Source organism: Sphaerodactylus townsendi, linkage group LG14 (genome assembly GCF_021028975.2).
Source record: "Sphaerodactylus townsendi isolate TG3544 linkage group LG14, MPM_Stown_v2.3, whole genome shotgun sequence".
In the NCBI taxonomy this organism is placed as follows: Eukaryota; Metazoa; Chordata; class Lepidosauria; order Squamata; family Sphaerodactylidae; genus Sphaerodactylus; species Sphaerodactylus townsendi.
In genome coordinates this window covers 36,656,268-36,675,179 of record NC_059438.1, presented here as the reverse complement: position 1 = coordinate 36,675,179, position 18,912 = coordinate 36,656,268, and the positions used below count along the sequence as shown (strand labels likewise).

Below are 18,912 nucleotides of genomic sequence, written 5' to 3'. Positions count from 1 at the left end.
GGGGGTGGGGGGGGGGGGGGGTGGGGGGGGGGGGGGGTGGGGGGGGGGGGGGGTGGGGGGGGGGGGGGGTGGGGGGGGGGGGGGGTGGGGGGGGGGGGGGGTGGGGGGGGGGGGGGGTGGGGGGGGGGGGGGGTGGGGGGGGGGGGGGGTGGGGGGGGGGGGGGGTGGGGGGGGGGGGGGGTGGGGGGGGGGGGGGGTGGGGGGGGGGGGGGGTGGGGGGGGGGGGGGGTGGGGGGGGGGGGGGGTGGGGGGGGGGGGGGGTGGGGGGGGGGGGGGGTGGGGGGGGGGGGGGGTGGGGGGGGGGGGGGGTGGGGGGGGGGGGGGGTGGGGGGGGGGGGGGGTGGGGGGGGGGGGGGGTGGGGGGGGGGGGGGGTGGGGGGGGGGGGGGGTGGGGGGGGGGGGGGGTGGGGGGGGGGGGGGGTGGGGGGGGGGGGGGGTGGGGGGGGGGGGGGGTGGGGGGGGGGGGGGGTGGGGGGGGGGGGGGGTGGGGGGGGGGGGGGGTGGGGGGGGGGGGGGGTGGGGGGGGGGGGGGGTGGGGGGGGGGGGGGGTGGGGGGGGGGGGGGGTGGGGGGGGGGGGGGGTGGGGGGGGGGGGGGGTGGGGGGGGGGGGGGGTGGGGGGGGGGGGGGGTGGGGGGGGGGGGGGGTGGGGGGGGGGGGGGGTGGGGGGGGGGGGGGGTGGGGGGGGGGGGGGGTGGGGGGGGGGGGGGGTGGGGGGGGGGGGGGGTGGGGGGGGGGGGGGGTGGGGGGGGGGGGGGGTGGGGGGGGGGGGGGGTGGGGGGGGGGGGGGGTGGGGGGGGGGGGGGGTGGGGGGGGGGGGGGGTGGGGGGGGGGGGGGGTGGGGGGGGGGGGGGGTGGGGGGGGGGGGGGGTGGGGGGGGGGGGGGGTGGGGGGGGGGGGGGGTGGGGGGGGGGGGGGGTGGGGGGGGGGGGGGGTGGGGGGGGGGGGGGGTGGGGGGGGGGGGGGGTGGGGGGGGGGGGGGGTGGGGGGGGGGGGGGGTGGGGGGGGGGGGGGGTGGGGGGGGGGGGGGGTGGGGGGGGGGGGGGGTGGGGGGGGGGGGGGGTGGGGGGGGGGGGGGGTGGGGGGGGGGGGGGGTGGGGGGGGGGGGGGGTGGGGGGGGGGGGGGGTGGGGGGGGGGGGGGGTGGGGGGGGGGGGGGGTGGGGGGGGGGGGGGGTGGGGGGGGGGGGGGGTGGGGGGGGGGGGGGGTGGGGGGGGGGGGGGGTGGGGGGGGGGGGGGGTGGGGGGGGGGGGGGGTGGGGGGGGGGGGGGGTGGGGGGGGGGGGGGGTGGGGGGGGGGGGGGGTGGGGGGGGGGGGGGGTGGGGGGGGGGGGGGGTGGGGGGGGGGGGGGGTGGGGGGGGGGGGGGGTGGGGGGGGGGGGGGGTGGGGGGGGGGGGGGGTGGGGGGGGGGGGGGGTGGGGGGGGGGGGGGGTGGGGGGGGGGGGGGGTGGGGGGGGGGGGGGGTGGGGGGGGGGGGGGGTGGGGGGGGGGGGGGGTGGGGGGGGGGGGGGGTGGGGGGGGGGGGGGGTGGGGGGGGGGGGGGGTGGGGGGGGGGGGGGGTGGGGGGGGGGGGGGGTGGGGGGGGGGGGGGGTGGGGGGGGGGGGGGGTGGGGGGGGGGGGGGGTGGGGGGGGGGGGGGGTGGGGGGGGGGGGGGGTGGGGGGGGGGGGGGGTGGGGGGGGGGGGGGGTGGGGGGGGGGGGGGGTGGGGGGGGGGGGGGGTGGGGGGGGGGGGGGGTGGGGGGGGGGGGGGGTGGGGGGGGGGGGGGGTGGGGGGGGGGGGGGGTGGGGGGGGGGGGGGGTGGGGGGGGGGGGGGGTGGGGGGGGGGGGGGGTGGGGGGGGGGGGGGGTGGGGGGGGGGGGGGGTGGGGGGGGGGGGGGGTGGGGGGGGGGGGGGGTGGGGGGGGGGGGGGGTGGGGGGGGGGGGGGGTGGGGGGGGGGGGGGGTGGGGGGGGGGGGGGGTGGGGGGGGGGGGGGGTGGGGGGGGGGGGGGGTGGGGGGGGGGGGGGGTGGGGGGGGGGGGGGGTGGGGGGGGGGGGGGGTGGGGGGGGGGGGGGGTGGGGGGGGGGGGGGGTGGGGGGGGGGGGGGGTGGGGGGGGGGGGGGGTGGGGGGGGGGGGGGGTGGGGGGGGGGGGGGGTGGGGGGGGGGGGGGGTGGGGGGGGGGGGGGGTGGGGGGGGGGGGGGGTGGGGGGGGGGGGGGGTGGGGGGGGGGGGGGGTGGGGGGGGGGGGGGGTGGGGGGGGGGGGGGGTGGGGGGGGGGGGGGGTGGGGGGGGGGGGGGGTGGGGGGGGGGGGGGGTGGGGGGGGGGGGGGGTGGGGGGGGGGGGGGGTGGGGGGGGGGGGGGGTGGGGGGGGGGGGGGGTGGGGGGGGGGGGGGGTGGGGGGGGGGGGGGGTGGGGGGGGGGGGGGGTGGGGGGGGGGGGGGGTGGGGGGGGGGGGGGGTGGGGGGGGGGGGGGGTGGGGGGGGGGGGGGGTGGGGGGGGGGGGGGGTGGGGGGGGGGGGGGGTGGGGGGGGGGGGGGGTGGGGGGGGGGGGGGGTGGGGGGGGGGGGGGGTGGGGGGGGGGGGGGGTGGGGGGGGGGGGGGGTGGGGGGGGGGGGGGGTGGGGGGGGGGGGGGGTGGGGGGGGGGGGGGGTGGGGGGGGGGGGGGGTGGGGGGGGGGGGGGGTGGGGGGGGGGGGGGGTGGGGGGGGGGGGGGGTGGGGGGGGGGGGGGGTGGGGGGGGGGGGGGGTGGGGGGGGGGGGGGGTGGGGGGGGGGGGGGGTGGGGGGGGGGGGGGGTGGGGGGGGGGGGGGGTGGGGGGGGGGGGGGGTGGGGGGGGGGGGGGGTGGGGGGGGGGGGGGGTGGGGGGGGGGGGGGGTGGGGGGGGGGGGGGGTGGGGGGGGGGGGGGGTGGGGGGGGGGGGGGGTGGGGGGGGGGGGGGGTGGGGGGGGGGGGGGGTGGGGGGGGGGGGGGGTGGGGGGGGGGGGGGGTGGGGGGGGGGGGGGGTGGGGGGGGGGGGGGGTGGGGGGGGGGGGGGGTGGGGGGGGGGGGGGGTGGGGGGGGGGGGGGGTGGGGGGGGGGGGGGGTGGGGGGGGGGGGGGGTGGGGGGGGGGGGGGGTGGGGGGGGGGGGGGGTGGGGGGGGGGGGGGGTGGGGGGGGGGGGGGGTGGGGGGGGGGGGGGGTGGGGGGGGGGGGGGGTGGGGGGGGGGGGGGGTGGGGGGGGGGGGGGGTGGGGGGGGGGGGGGGTGGGGGGGGGGGGGGGTGGGGGGGGGGGGGGGTGGGGGGGGGGGGGGGTGGGGGGGGGGGGGGGTGGGGGGGGGGGGGGGTGGGGGGGGGGGGGGGTGGGGGGGGGGGGGGGTGGGGGGGGGGGGGGGTGGGGGGGGGGGGGGGTGGGGGGGGGGGGGGGTGGGGGGGGGGGGGGGTGGGGGGGGGGGGGGGTGGGGGGGGGGGGGGGTGGGGGGGGGGGGGGGTGGGGGGGGGGGGGGGTGGGGGGGGGGGGGGGTGGGGGGGGGGGGGGGTGGGGGGGGGGGGGGGTGGGGGGGGGGGGGGGTGGGGGGGGGGGGGGGTGGGGGGGGGGGGGGGTGGGGGGGGGGGGGGGTGGGGGGGGGGGGGGGTGGGGGGGGGGGGGGGTGGGGGGGGGGGGGGGTGGGGGGGGGGGGGGGTGGGGGGGGGGGGGGGTGGGGGGGGGGGGGGGTGGGGGGGGGGGGGGGTGGGGGGGGGGGGGGGTGGGGGGGGGGGGGGGTGGGGGGGGGGGGGGGTGGGGGGGGGGGGGGGTGGGGGGGGGGGGGGGTGGGGGGGGGGGGGGGTGGGGGGGGGGGGGGGTGGGGGGGGGGGGGGGTGGGGGGGGGGGGGGGTGGGGGGGGGGGGGGGTGGGGGGGGGGGGGGGTGGGGGGGGGGGGGGGTGGGGGGGGGGGGGGGTGGGGGGGGGGGGGGGTGGGGGGGGGGGGGGGTGGGGGGGGGGGGGGGTGGGGGGGGGGGGGGGTGGGGGGGGGGGGGGGTGGGGGGGGGGGGGGGTGGGGGGGGGGGGGGGTGGGGGGGGGGGGGGGTGGGGGGGGGGGGGGGTGGGGGGGGGGGGGGGTGGGGGGGGGGGGGGGTGGGGGGGGGGGGGGGTGGGGGGGGGGGGGGGTGGGGGGGGGGGGGGGTGGGGGGGGGGGGGGGTGGGGGGGGGGGGGGGTGGGGGGGGGGGGGGGTGGGGGGGGGGGGGGGTGGGGGGGGGGGGGGGTGGGGGGGGGGGGGGGTGGGGGGGGGGGGGGGTGGGGGGGGGGGGGGGTGGGGGGGGGGGGGGGTGGGGGGGGGGGGGGGTGGGGGGGGGGGGGGGTGGGGGGGGGGGGGGGTGGGGGGGGGGGGGGGTGGGGGGGGGGGGGGGTGGGGGGGGGGGGGGGTGGGGGGGGGGGGGGGTGGGGGGGGGGGGGGGTGGGGGGGGGGGGGGGTGGGGGGGGGGGGGGGTGGGGGGGGGGGGGGGTGGGGGGGGGGGGGGGTGGGGGGGGGGGGGGGTGGGGGGGGGGGGGGGTGGGGGGGGGGGGGGGTGGGGGGGGGGGGGGGTGGGGGGGGGGGGGGGTGGGGGGGGGGGGGGGTGGGGGGGGGGGGGGGTGGGGGGGGGGGGGGGTGGGGGGGGGGGGGGGTGGGGGGGGGGGGGGGTGGGGGGGGGGGGGGGTGGGGGGGGGGGGGGGTGGGGGGGGGGGGGGGTGGGGGGGGGGGGGGGTGGGGGGGGGGGGGGGTGGGGGGGGGGGGGGGTGGGGGGGGGGGGGGGTGGGGGGGGGGGGGGGTGGGGGGGGGGGGGGGTGGGGGGGGGGGGGGGTGGGGGGGGGGGGGGGTGGGGGGGGGGGGGGGTGGGGGGGGGGGGGGGTGGGGGGGGGGGGGGGTGGGGGGGGGGGGGGGTGGGGGGGGGGGGGGGTGGGGGGGGGGGGGGGTGGGGGGGGGGGGGGGTGGGGGGGGGGGGGGGTGGGGGGGGGGGGGGGTGGGGGGGGGGGGGGGTGGGGGGGGGGGGGGGTGGGGGGGGGGGGGGGTGGGGGGGGGGGGGGGTGGGGGGGGGGGGGGGTGGGGGGGGGGGGGGGTGGGGGGGGGGGGGGGTGGGGGGGGGGGGGGGTGGGGGGGGGGGGGGGTGGGGGGGGGGGGGGGTGGGGGGGGGGGGGGGTGGGGGGGGGGGGGGGTGGGGGGGGGGGGGGGTGGGGGGGGGGGGGGGTGGGGGGGGGGGGGGGTGGGGGGGGGGGGGGGTGGGGGGGGGGGGGGGTGGGGGGGGGGGGGGGTGGGGGGGGGGGGGGGTGGGGGGGGGGGGGGGTGGGGGGGGGGGGGGGTGGGGGGGGGGGGGGGTGGGGGGGGGGGGGGGTGGGGGGGGGGGGGGGTGGGGGGGGGGGGGGGTGGGGGGGGGGGGGGGTGGGGGGGGGGGGGGGTGGGGGGGGGGGGGGGTGGGGGGGGGGGGGGGTGGGGGGGGGGGGGGGTGGGGGGGGGGGGGGGTGGGGGGGGGGGGGGGTGGGGGGGGGGGGGGGTGGGGGGGGGGGGGGGTGGGGGGGGGGGGGGGTGGGGGGGGGGGGGGGTGGGGGGGGGGGGGGGTGGGGGGGGGGGGGGGTGGGGGGGGGGGGGGGTGGGGGGGGGGGGGGGTGGGGGGGGGGGGGGGTGGGGGGGGGGGGGGGTGGGGGGGGGGGGGGGTGGGGGGGGGGGGGGGTGGGGGGGGGGGGGGGTGGGGGGGGGGGGGGGTGGGGGGGGGGGGGGGTGGGGGGGGGGGGGGGTGGGGGGGGGGGGGGGTGGGGGGGGGGGGGGGTGGGGGGGGGGGGGGGTGGGGGGGGGGGGGGGTGGGGGGGGGGGGGGGTGGGGGGGGGGGGGGGTGGGGGGGGGGGGGGGTGGGGGGGGGGGGGGGTGGGGGGGGGGGGGGGTGGGGGGGGGGGGGGGTGGGGGGGGGGGGGGGTGGGGGGGGGGGGGGGTGGGGGGGGGGGGGGGTGGGGGGGGGGGGGGGTGGGGGGGGGGGGGGGTGGGGGGGGGGGGGGGTGGGGGGGGGGGGGGGTGGGGGGGGGGGGGGGTGGGGGGGGGGGGGGGTGGGGGGGGGGGGGGGTGGGGGGGGGGGGGGGTGGGGGGGGGGGGGGGTGGGGGGGGGGGGGGGTGGGGGGGGGGGGGGGTGGGGGGGGGGGGGGGTGGGGGGGGGGGGGGGTGGGGGGGGGGGGGGGTGGGGGGGGGGGGGGGTGGGGGGGGGGGGGGGTGGGGGGGGGGGGGGGTGGGGGGGGGGGGGGGTGGGGGGGGGGGGGGGTGGGGGGGGGGGGGGGTGGGGGGGGGGGGGGGTGGGGGGGGGGGGGGGTGGGGGGGGGGGGGGGTGGGGGGGGGGGGGGGTGGGGGGGGGGGGGGGTGGGGGGGGGGGGGGGTGGGGGGGGGGGGGGGTGGGGGGGGGGGGGGGTGGGGGGGGGGGGGGGTGGGGGGGGGGGGGGGTGGGGGGGGGGGGGGGTGGGGGGGGGGGGGGGTGGGGGGGGGGGGGGGTGGGGGGGGGGGGGGGTGGGGGGGGGGGGGGGTGGGGGGGGGGGGGGGTGGGGGGGGGGGGGGGTGGGGGGGGGGGGGGGTGGGGGGGGGGGGGGGTGGGGGGGGGGGGGGGTGGGGGGGGGGGGGGGTGGGGGGGGGGGGGGGTGGGGGGGGGGGGGGGTGGGGGGGGGGGGGGGTGGGGGGGGGGGGGGGTGGGGGGGGGGGGGGGTGGGGGGGGGGGGGGGTGGGGGGGGGGGGGGGTGGGGGGGGGGGGGGGTGGGGGGGGGGGGGGGTGGGGGGGGGGGGGGGTGGGGGGGGGGGGGGGTGGGGGGGGGGGGGGGTGGGGGGGGGGGGGGGTGGGGGGGGGGGGGGGTGGGGGGGGGGGGGGGTGGGGGGGGGGGGGGGTGGGGGGGGGGGGGGGTGGGGGGGGGGGGGGGTGGGGGGGGGGGGGGGTGGGGGGGGGGGGGGGTGGGGGGGGGGGGGGGTGGGGGGGGGGGGGGGTGGGGGGGGGGGGGGGTGGGGGGGGGGGGGGGTGGGGGGGGGGGGGGGTGGGGGGGGGGGGGGGTGGGGGGGGGGGGGGGTGGGGGGGGGGGGGGGTGGGGGGGGGGGGGGGTGGGGGGGGGGGGGGGTGGGGGGGGGGGGGGGTGGGGGGGGGGGGGGGTGGGGGGGGGGGGGGGTGGGGGGGGGGGGGGGTGGGGGGGGGGGGGGGTGGGGGGGGGGGGGGGTGGGGGGGGGGGGGGGTGGGGGGGGGGGGGGGTGGGGGGGGGGGGGGGTGGGGGGGGGGGGGGGTGGGGGGGGGGGGGGGTGGGGGGGGGGGGGGGTGGGGGGGGGGGGGGGTGGGGGGGGGGGGGGGTGGGGGGGGGGGGGGGTGGGGGGGGGGGGGGGTGGGGGGGGGGGGGGGTGGGGGGGGGGGGGGGTGGGGGGGGGGGGGGGTGGGGGGGGGGGGGGGTGGGGGGGGGGGGGGGTGGGGGGGGGGGGGGGTGGGGGGGGGGGGGGGTGGGGGGGGGGGGGGGTGGGGGGGGGGGGGGGTGGGGGGGGGGGGGGGTGGGGGGGGGGGGGGGTGGGGGGGGGGGGGGGTGGGGGGGGGGGGGGGTGGGGGGGGGGGGGGGTGGGGGGGGGGGGGGGTGGGGGGGGGGGGGGGTGGGGGGGGGGGGGGGTGGGGGGGGGGGGGGGTGGGGGGGGGGGGGGGTGGGGGGGGGGGGGGGTGGGGGGGGGGGGGGGTGGGGGGGGGGGGGGGTGGGGGGGGGGGGGGGTGGGGGGGGGGGGGGGTGGGGGGGGGGGGGGGTGGGGGGGGGGGGGGGTGGGGGGGGGGGGGGGTGGGGGGGGGGGGGGGTGGGGGGGGGGGGGGGTGGGGGGGGGGGGGGGTGGGGGGGGGGGGGGGTGGGGGGGGGGGGGGGTGGGGGGGGGGGGGGGTGGGGGGGGGGGGGGGTGGGGGGGGGGGGGGGTGGGGGGGGGGGGGGGTGGGGGGGGGGGGGGGTGGGGGGGGGGGGGGGTGGGGGGGGGGGGGGGTGGGGGGGGGGGGGGGTGGGGGGGGGGGGGGGTGGGGGGGGGGGGGGGTGGGGGGGGGGGGGGGTGGGGGGGGGGGGGGGTGGGGGGGGGGGGGGGTGGGGGGGGGGGGGGGTGGGGGGGGGGGGGGGTGGGGGGGGGGGGGGGTGGGGGGGGGGGGGGGTGGGGGGGGGGGGGGGTGGGGGGGGGGGGGGGTGGGGGGGGGGGGGGGTGGGGGGGGGGGGGGGTGGGGGGGGGGGGGGGTGGGGGGGGGGGGGGGTGGGGGGGGGGGGGGGTGGGGGGGGGGGGGGGTGGGGGGGGGGGGGGGTGGGGGGGGGGGGGGGTGGGGGGGGGGGGGGGTGGGGGGGGGGGGGGGTGGGGGGGGGGGGGGGTGGGGGGGGGGGGGGGTGGGGGGGGGGGGGGGTGGGGGGGGGGGGGGGTGGGGGGGGGGGGGGGTGGGGGGGGGGGGGGGTGGGGGGGGGGGGGGGTGGGGGGGGGGGGGGGGGGGGGGGGGGGGGGGTGGGGGGGGGGGGGGGTGGGGGGGGGGGGGGGAGGGGGGGGGGGGGGGGGGGGGGGGGGGGGGGTGGGGGGGGGGGGGGGCGGGGGGGGGGTGAGGGGGCGGGGGGGGGGGTGGGTGGGGGGGGGGGGGGGGGGGGGGGGGGGGGGGGGGGGGGGGGGGCGGGGCGGGGGGGGGGGGGCTGGGGGCGGGGGGGGGGGGAAGGGGGGGGGGGGGGGGGGGGGGGGGGGGTGCAGGGTGGGGGGGGGGAAATTTGGGGGGGGGGGGGGGGGGGGGGGGGGGGGTGGCTTTCCTCTGGTTTCACTGTCTGTCTGTTCAATGGGTTCTCCTGGTGCTGTTAGAATATATGATTCTTTCTGAAATGCAAGTTGCAACTCATCTGTTTGCCAACACTGCCATCTTGTGGCCCAAGCAGAAGAAATCCAGAAAGATTGAATATTGTCTGTTAAACCGGGGGGGTTCCCAAAATTTTGAAGGGGGATTACCATCTAAATTTTATTGACTTTTTAGGATCCACTTGGCCTTGGACTATTGATTATCATTGATGTTTATTCAATCTACATGGAAGCAGGCAGTGGTATCTAAAATCTTATATCTGTTTTATTCTACCATTGTTACCCAGAAAGATTGTATATTGTCTATCAAAGGAGGGGTTCCCAAATTTCTGAAGGGGGATTCACACCTACATTTTGTTGATCTTACAGGATCCACTTGCAAACTAACCCACAAATACAACCCACAAAAAAGAATGCACACACATACAATACCAGAATCTTACACTTAACTATTTTCCAGTTTCAGGGGGATTTATTAATGTATTAATGTATAGCAGTATAAAGAAAGCATGGACCTTTTTCACATAATGCAGAGGCAAACCCAAAGTTGACACTAACTGTATGCTCAACAGGGGCTTTAGCCTCTCACGTCTTCCAAAAAGCATGTTACCCAATGTTCACATTTATAAATTTGTATTTTAAGAAACACAACATAAAATTATTACAAGGACAATGCAAAATGTAATGTGTGTTATTGCTTCAACTGACTTGGTTGAAGACAACACTGAAGGAGAAGGCAACGCAAGGGAAGAAGTTTCATTTGTCTACGGATTCTAGTCTGATCTCATTAGATCTCAGAAGCTAAGCAGGGTTGGCCCTGGTTAGTATCTGAAAGGGAGACCTCCAAGGAATACCAGGGTTGGGATGGAGAGACAGACATTGGCAAACCATATCTGAATTTTTCCTGCCTTGAAAACCCTATTGGGTTGGTGTATGTCAGCTGTGACCTGAAAGCTTGCACACACATACACAAGGCATGGGAGTGGCTCAGTATATGTTCTTGGCATGCAGAGGGTCCCAGGTCCAACCTCAGCATCTCCAATTAAATGGACAAGGTGAGGTGTGATGTGAAAAGACTGTCCCGGAGACCCCGGAGCACAGTTGCTAGTCTGAGTGAACAAGACTGACTTTGATGGAACGGGTTTGATTCAGTATAAGGCATCTTCATGGGTGTTAAGCTCAACTGGTTTCTCCTTAACATGGGTGTTAAGCTCAACTGGTTTCTCCTTAACATGGGTGTTAAGCTCAACTGGTTTCTCCTTAACATAGGTGTTAAGCTCAACTGGTTTCTTCTTCATCCCAGACATTATACCCTAACCGTATGAGAATATTGACCCATTTTATGACTGCAACCCATGCATTGAGAACTATGACGCTAAACAGCAGTGCAGTGAATGCAACACATCAGTTATTTGATTTGTTTGATTTATTTATATCCTGCCCTGCGGGGATACAGCAGGACATAAATCAGATCAAATAAATAAAGTCACACCAATGTGTTAGTTATACTGTAACTTAATACATGGTTCTCCCACCTATGAAGTATGATGTTTAATAAGTCACACGAGAACAGGCACCATCTACTTTCACTTCTACTAATTCAGTAGGGTGGAATATCAAATCGTTAACTAATTTCAGGTTAATGGGATTCATTTATTATTAAGCTTATATTAAATTTTTTCTCACCTGACTCATGAGTTGACCTTCCGCTGCATGGCTGGACACTTCTTGGAAATCTGTTGAAATCCTTTGAATCCCTGGATTTTGAGCAGGCTCCATAGAAAACACAGGAAATAGAGGCCTGAGATACTTGAACTCGCTGTTCAGGGACCCACCAGCTAAGCACACCTCATAGTTGTAAGCCCGAGAAAGGGATCCAGCATCAACATCTCCACAGCTCTCTGGGAAGTTTGGTCCCACTGGGAAATTCAGGGCTGAGCTCGCTACGAACTTTCTCCTTTTCTGAATCTTGATGGCAACAAACCCCACCATGGACACCAAAAAAATGACTGAGATGACAGCCAAGCATATGACCAGATACATAGTCAGGGCCTGGTCTTCATCCTGCACCATTTCGTCCTTTGGGACATCTACACTTTTCATATAAGGGTCCGAGAAGCCATCCACTAGCAGAATGCTCAGCGTTGCAGAGGTGGACTGGGGAGGGTGACCATTATCTTTGACTCCAATGATAAGTTTCTGTTTGAAGTTGTCTCGTTTGCTAATCGGTCTCATGGATTTCACTTCTCCATTCTGGACCCCCACACTGAACAGACCTGGTTCTGTGGCCTTCAGGAGCTCATAGGAAAGCCAAGAGTTCTGACCAGAATCTCTGTCCACAGCCACCACCTTGGTGACCAAGTAGCCAGTCTCCGCTCCCCTTGGAACAAGATCATTGGATGGAGAAGTGCCATTCTGAAGAGGGTACAGGATGAAAGGGACATTATCATTTTCATCCATGATAACAACTCGGACCACAACTTCAGAGCTCAGGGGAGGAGATCCACTGTCCACAGCCCTCACAGTCACCTGGAAATCTTTTATCTGCTCATAATCCAGAGATCGAATGGCATAAAGATTCCCAGTTTCAGAGTTGATGGAGACATAGGAGGACACGGGTTGATCTCTGACCTTCCCAGGCAAAAGAGAGTAGGTCACTTTGCCATTCTGCTCCATGTCCAAGTCCTTGGCTTCCACCAAACCTATCAGCAGACCTGGAATATTATTTTCTTGCAATTGCATTTCATATGATGACTTTTCAAATACTGGAGCGTTGTCATTGACATCTGAGATCTGAACATTGATTATTCTCGTTGAAGTCAGCCTAGGAGAGCCCTGGTCTGTGGCTGTGATGGTGACGTTGTACTCTGAGTCTTTTTCTCGGTCCAGAGGCTGCTGAGTAACCAGTTGATAGTAATTATTCACAGAGTTTTTCAACAGAAAGGGCAAGTTTGCCTCAGTAGTACAGGCAGTTCTGCTGTTGTCTCCAGAGTCTTGGTCTGTGACACGGAAGAGGGCCACCACTGTATCAAGGGGAGAATCTTCTGGTAGGGGGCTGGTGAGGGATGTGAGGGTCACCTCTGGGGCGTTGTCATTTCTGTCCTCAACCTCCACCATGACTTTGCAGTAAGCAGAGAGCCCCCCTCCATCCGTGGCCTTGATGTTTATTGCATAATTTCTCTCCTCTTCATAATCAATGGCTCCAGCAACAGTAAGTTCCCCAGTATGTTTGTTTAACGCGAATGATCTGAGCACAGTGTCTGATATCTGGTTGAAAGAATAAGTGACTTCTGCATTGGGACCCAAATCCCGGTCAGTTGCTTCCACTTTAGTTACAAGTGTTCTTGGATGGCTGTTTTCTTTCAGTTTCACTTTGTACAGAGACTGAGGAAACTGAGGGGGGTTATCATTGGTATCCAGAACATCAATGATAATATTTGCAGTTCCTGTTCTAATTGGGGTCCCTCCATCAACGGCAGAAAGAATCAGGGAAAGACGCGTTTCCTCTTCACGGTCTAACTGTTTCTGCAACACCAATTCCACATGTTTGCTACCATCACTGTGACTCTGAACATCCAACCCGAAATGGTTATTTAGGCTAAGTGTGTAATTCTGCACACTATTTTCTCCTCTATCAGCATCTTTAGCACTTTCCAGGGGGAATCGAGTATTCAGGGCAGTCTGCTCAGGTATGTTCAAAAGGAATTCATTTTTAGGAAACTGGGGGGAATTGTCATTCACATCCTCTATCTCAACTTCAATTCTGTGCACTTGCAATGGGTTTTCCAGCACAATCTCTGCAGCTAAGACACAGGTGTCCTTCTGACCACACAATGCCTCTCGGTCTATTCTTTTCTGCAAGAGCACATTCCCAGACTGGGGATCTAGCTGGAAATACTGATTGTGGCTTTCAGAAATCAGCTGAGCCCTGCGAGCAGACAGCTCCTTCACGCCCACTTTCAAATCCTTCAGCACATTTGCCACCAAGGACCCACTTTTCTTTTCCTCAGGCACGGAATAATGGAAAGACTCACACATCACAATACCTAGGCAGATATATAGAGAAAAAGCCCAGACTTGCCTGTTAAGGTGGCTCTTATGCATTCTTGAAGGTTTTCCCCAAGACAGAACTGAAATCCAGGGGGGTTCTTTGTAAAGCAGTTTCTTTCCTCTGGTCCTCAGCCTCTTCCTCTCAAGCTTTCTGGTCACTCGTTTGCAATGCAGAGCTGCTCCCTGTTTCTTCGATATTGTTTTGTCCAACGGCCACAGCTTTTACAAGGAAGATTTACTCTTTGTCAGTATTTGTTTTGTTGGCCAATGGCACCACCTTGTGCCTGAATGGAAATACAGCAACTGTATGTTTTCCAAATTATCTTCATTAATCTGCACAGAACAGTGCTCTATAATAAGAGCTTGCATAATGCTTACATTCTATCTTACAGGTAAAAATTAAAATCTTATGTATTTCAAAATCTTGATGCTGATTCATAGTCTGTAGTGCATGAAGGGACATACAGATATAGATGTAGACACACACAGAGAGACAGTCGTAATCTTGAAAACCTAATCCTGAAAATGAAACTAAGAAAATAAACTTCAAACAGGGAATAAAATTGGGAATGGCTACATCCTCTTTGTAAGATGGAAGTATGGAGGGAGGCATGCTGGGACACATAGTACTCTGATGGGACAAATGGGACTCTGATGCCAGATGATAGGGAGTTCTGATAGTCCTGGCCCTGATTGAGGCTAGCTGGACATCCTTGGGACCAGGGACTACCAGAAGGTTACTGTTGGCAGAGCAAAGTGTCCTCCAGAAAAAGATGGGTGTCATCAGCATCTTGATGACGATCCATCCCAAAGCTGCAAACCAGCTATGCCAGGGGATACATAGATGTTGAATAACATTGGGAAAAGGATCATCCTCTGTGGCACTCCGCAAAGCAAAGGGCAACACTGGGACATCCTCTCCCCAAGTGCCACCTACTCTCACCGATCCTGGAGGAACGATGCCAGCCACTGTAAGGCTGTATCCCAAACCCCACAAGGTAGCAGGTCAAAAGATCATAATCGACAGTGTCAACTGCTGCTGTTAGACCGAAAAGTAATAGCAGTGCTGACCCACCTCAATCCAACTGGCAACAGAGCTCATCCATGATGGTGACCAGCACAGCTTCCATTCAGTGGGTCCAGGGCTGATGTATCATCCAAAAATATCTGCAACTGCTCCACCACCCTCTCTCAACTATCTTGCTCAAAAACGTTAGATTCGAGACTGGGTGGTAGTTGACTGGATCTAAAAGATCCAAAGATGGTTTAAGAATGCTTGTACCACTGTTCCACTGGGTCTTTCAGCCTCCCTGGGACCGCATTACCCCATATGTCCCTACTAGGCCTCTGCGTTCAGCAGAGGCCAATCTGCTGCTGGTTCCCGGCCCCTCCATGATGCGGCTGGCCTCCACTCGGGCCAGGGCTTTTACACCCCTGCCCCCTGTCTGGTGGAACACTCTTCCTCCAGCTATCCGGGCCCTGCGGGATCTTGGTGAGTTCCGCAGGGCCTGTAAGACAGGGTCTGGCCGCTGATTTATTGCCGATGCTGTTTTTATGTGCTGACAGCTGTTGTTTATTTTAAATGGGTTTTAATTGTAATGTTGTATCACTATGTTGTTCACCGCCCAGAGCCCTTTGGGGGTAGGGTGGTATAAAAAACTCAAAAATAAAATAAATAAATAAATAAAAACCCCAATTTAAGGGAGAGATTGATAATTTCCACAATAGGGAATGCTGCACCTCATCGCCACTCACTTTAACCAGCCACAATGGTCACATGACTAGAGGGCAGGTGGTAGGCTTCAAAGTATCTTGTCCACATTGACCTGGGAGAGCAAACTGAAATCCAATATCAGACCTGAACATGGCCAAGGGACTTCCAATTCACTTACTGTATCAATAGGTGCCGGGAGGTAGTGATGGAGTAGACAAGACTTTATCTGGGGGCTTTACCACACCTCAACATTTCAATAAGGGATTCGCTGATGAACAGATTGGAAGTGCCATTATTTCCCTACAATAATTTTCTTATATTTCTGGTGATACCATGTTATTTGTCATCTTAAAAGGCTTCCCTGAACAATCTGAAATTAATTGCCAAAACAAAGCACAATTTTTATTTTTCTTCACCTGTCTGAGTTGTTCCCAGGTGAGAGATGTGGCTTGCAAGTTTCTTTCTTTGAAACAGTTGCTTATATTGTGATTTTTTATTTATTTTTTTCAACTCCACCAGTCAGATGGTTCGGACCTATATCTAACATAGTCAGCATTAAGAGATATTTTTGCCCTTCTACACTCTCTAACAAACCAGATTTTATGATGACCATTGTTCACTCTAGTATTCCTGTTATTTGAGTTTTTCAAGACTTTTCCTTAAGTATATTTTCATATTCTCCTAAAGAATTATCTATAGTTTCTGCATTTAGAAATCTCAGAACGCTATCTTTTAGGACCCCTGAGCTGAAAATTCAACCAAGCGTCTATAAAGATGGGCATTCCAGTTAACTCTACTGTCTGTTTCACAACTGTGCAACTTCACCATTCATGGATGTAAAGTTGGAACATCTAGTTTCAGGTTAGGTTGGAAATGATCACCATCACAATAAGAGGTAACCTAAAATTGTTCAATAAATTTAACAAGATTTTCTGAAACTATAATGTAATCTATGATCTTCTCTCTCCTGGCAAGTAAGTAAATTTTGCAGGATGATCATTTGGAAGTGAGTCATTTAATATTCACAGGTCATTTCAGTTGCCATCTGTGTCGAAAAAAATCCTGGGTAGTCAGCCTTTAACTCTTTCAAAAGGCTATCATAGGGTAACTCTTGATTAACAGTACTGGAAGGCAAACTAATATTATCCAGGCCTATCCTTGCATTACACTCTCCACCCACTATAATGTATACTTTGGGATAGATGGTAATTAACTTCCAGATACAGGTTTCCAGATCCAACAGGTTGCTTCTGCCTGGTCTTTAGTTTTAACGAGTTACAAATAAGCATTAATTATTAGACAGATCCTCTGATGAAAATAGATAACCATTGCCATAGGATATCAGTTTATGCCAAGAAAGATAAGCACCAGATGTTCTTGCAGACATATGAAGAAGACTGTAAAGATTACCAAACACTGGATGAATGTATAGCAGAGGCACCAATCAAAAAATTCACATTTGAATACAGGAAAATCTTGAACCAAACAATAACAATGTAAGAAATAAACTCTGCTATCTAGAAACTTAAGAAAAACAAAGGACCAGGACCAGATGGATTGACTGCAGCTTATTATAAAACTTTTGAGGAGATAATAGTGTTGCAGCACCTCTTCATAAAACAATGAATGAAATACAAGAAAAACAAACTCTATATCACTGATGTGATGAGAAGCAAATATAACTTTAATCTGTAAGGAAGATAACGACTCACTGTTACCGTAATTGTATAGACAAATTTCTTGTAAAAATATGGATTATGAAATCTTCACAACAGTCATGGCTGAGAAATAATTTAGAAAGACCTAACAGGATTTGTTCCACAAAGAAATACGAAGGAAAAGATATTTATTGAATGCAATTGAATATTCGAAGAAAAAAGAAAATTGTATTTATGTTATTCGATGTGGAGAAAGCCTTCGATAACATGACTTGGAAGTTTATGCTGAAGGTTTGAAAAAATCTATTGTGGAAAAAAATTAATTGGATGCAAAGGTATATATACAAAACAATATACCACAATTTTGATAAACGGGTCTTTAACAAAAAAAAGATTGAAGTAAAAGGGGGGACTTACTACAGAAAAAGTGAAAAATTTTAGTGTTAATGTTTATATCAATATTCGAACTATTAACTACAAGGATAAGACACAATGAGATAATTGTTGGAATTAGTAAAAATAAAGAATATTTGAAATGAAATGAAAAGTTATGTGTATGATGCTGTAATCTCAGTTACCAAACCTAAAACTTTGTTGAAACATACAATGGTCCAAATTCACGAATTTGGAATCTATTCCCGTTATAGACTGGATAAAAATAAGACAAAGGTAATGACTCTGAATACATTAAGTCAAGTCACCTTTATTGGCATGTCAGCATAAAAGACAGACAAGAAAAAAATAATATCCATACATAGCTTGAGAATCAGCTGCAGTGCTATAGAAATCTTACTCTGCATTTGTAAATGCATCTTATTCTGGTATGACAACAATTCTATGGAAGTCAGCCATTTCTCCTGCATATTCACTTCTTTTCTTGAAAATGCTTCAGTTGCGGACAACCATAAGGGAGTTACACTTGCAATGAATCTTTTGTGTCTCAACAATACCCAAAGCAGACTCCTCCTAGCACAGGGCTTTGTAAATTCTCTATGGCTCATTCCGCACACGCAAAATAATGCACTTTCAAGCTGCTTTCACAACTGTTTTTGCCATTCCGCACAGCTTCAAAGAGCCCTGAAAGCAGCTTGAAAGTGCATTATTCTGCGTGTGCGGAATGAGCCTATGAATCTTTGCTTTATTGCACCACATGTAACCGTGCCACCCAAATCTTCTATCAAACCCCTCCAGGTCCAACAGTCTAGTATTCTTCAACATCACCCATTCTCGGATCCACACCAATACAGTTGCATCAAAATACAATTTTAGATTTGGCAGAGCTAAACCTCCTCTCTCTTTAGTATCTAGTAAATTCTTATATTTTATTCTTGGTTTCTTGCTTTGCCAAATAAAATTGCTGATATCTTTTCACCATTGTGTAAAACATATTATGGTATTAATTACTGGCAATACCAGGAAGAGTTGTAGTAAACTAACATGTTCCTGAAGAAGATGGATGATTGAAAACGCAAATACGCGATTGCGTTTGAATTGAACTATTGAATTATTCATGTCATCATAAATTGAGGCTTGCATTACCGCAGCGAAGCAGCTTACAGACAGTGACGCTTGAATTTCGCAACAGCGGAGCAGCACTCGAACTCTTGGGCAAGATACTGCTGGCACCGCACTCTGCTATGGACTCTTGCGGCCTGCTTTCTGCCGATTTAAGATATATAGCACTGAATAAGGAATCTAGCTTCTTATGAACCATACCACTTAATGTTTAGGATTTGTGATGCATCTCAGCACATTGCTATGTAAAATTGTACCAACAGTTTAAGAACTTATGTCAATAAGAAACATTTGAGTTTTGAGACTATAGTAGATTATTCATTTGACTAATTTGTTGAGATTTTCACTACCAGCCAGCCGGTGTGCTGCGCTATTTCCTGGGTTAATTAATACCAGGGAGAGAAATAACATTCTTGGAAGCACATTCATCTTTATTACATGCACTCTTCCCAACAAAGATAAATTCATTCTGTTCCATCTCAGCAAATCTTTCTTTACTTCATTCCATACTTTTACATAGCTATTTTGAAGTAGTAAATAATTTTTATTAGTCAACCACACTCCCAAATATTAAACTTTTTTAACTACCGTGAATCCCAACAGCTCGGATAATTTGTTTTGTAATTCTTGGGACATATTTTTTGTTAAGATTTTTGTTTTACTTTTGTTTAACTTGAACCCTGCCAGATCACCAAATTCTTGTATTTGATCTAACATTCTTTCCACATTTTGCACTGGATCAGAGGTGTATCAGGGGAAATGGTGCCCAAGGGCAACACCTGCATGGGGTGCCCCCACCCCCATGCTCCCCACTGCACCGCACCCCACCCCACAGCCCACTTACCTTTGTAAGGGAGGTTGGGAGACCGGCAGAAGCTGGTCTGCTATGAGCCAGCCAAAGTGCCCCTCAAGTTGAGGGCCATCCAGCGGGCCAGCAACAGGCTTGGGGGGCAATTTTGCAGGGCCCCCACATGATCTGATGGGTGGCGCTTGGAGACAGGGGATACCCCCTGCCCCTCTGGCAAGTATGTCCCTGCGCTGAATCTTCTAATATTATTACTAGGTCATCTGCAAAGGCTCTCAGTTTACAGGATTGTTTACCCACATTCAAATTTCTTATTTGGTCATCACTTCTAATACTTCTGTTTAAGATCTCTAATATAAGTATAAAAAGCAATGGCGAAAGTGGACATCCTTGTTCCTTTAAAAATATCACATATCT

The 18,912-nt window shown here is 65.4% G+C and overlaps 2 protein-coding genes across 5 annotated transcripts in view; one reads left to right on the top strand and one right to left on the bottom strand.

The window, feature by feature from the left end:
• LOC125443515 (protocadherin beta-16-like) overlaps window positions 1-18,912 on the top strand; it is a 431,392-nt gene that overhangs the window by 82,920 nt on the left and 329,560 nt on the right. The window lies entirely within an intron of this gene.
• Window positions 9,902-12,956, bottom strand: LOC125443731 (protocadherin beta-16-like). Its single transcript, XM_048516021.1, has 2 exons — window positions 10,440-12,956; window positions 9,902-10,066 (listed from the first exon to the last, which is right to left on the bottom strand). Exons 1-2 carry the CDS (start codon window positions 12,855-12,857, stop codon window positions 9,902-9,904), a joined length of 2,583 nt encoding a protein of 860 aa, XP_048371978.1. The 5' UTR covers window positions 12,858-12,956.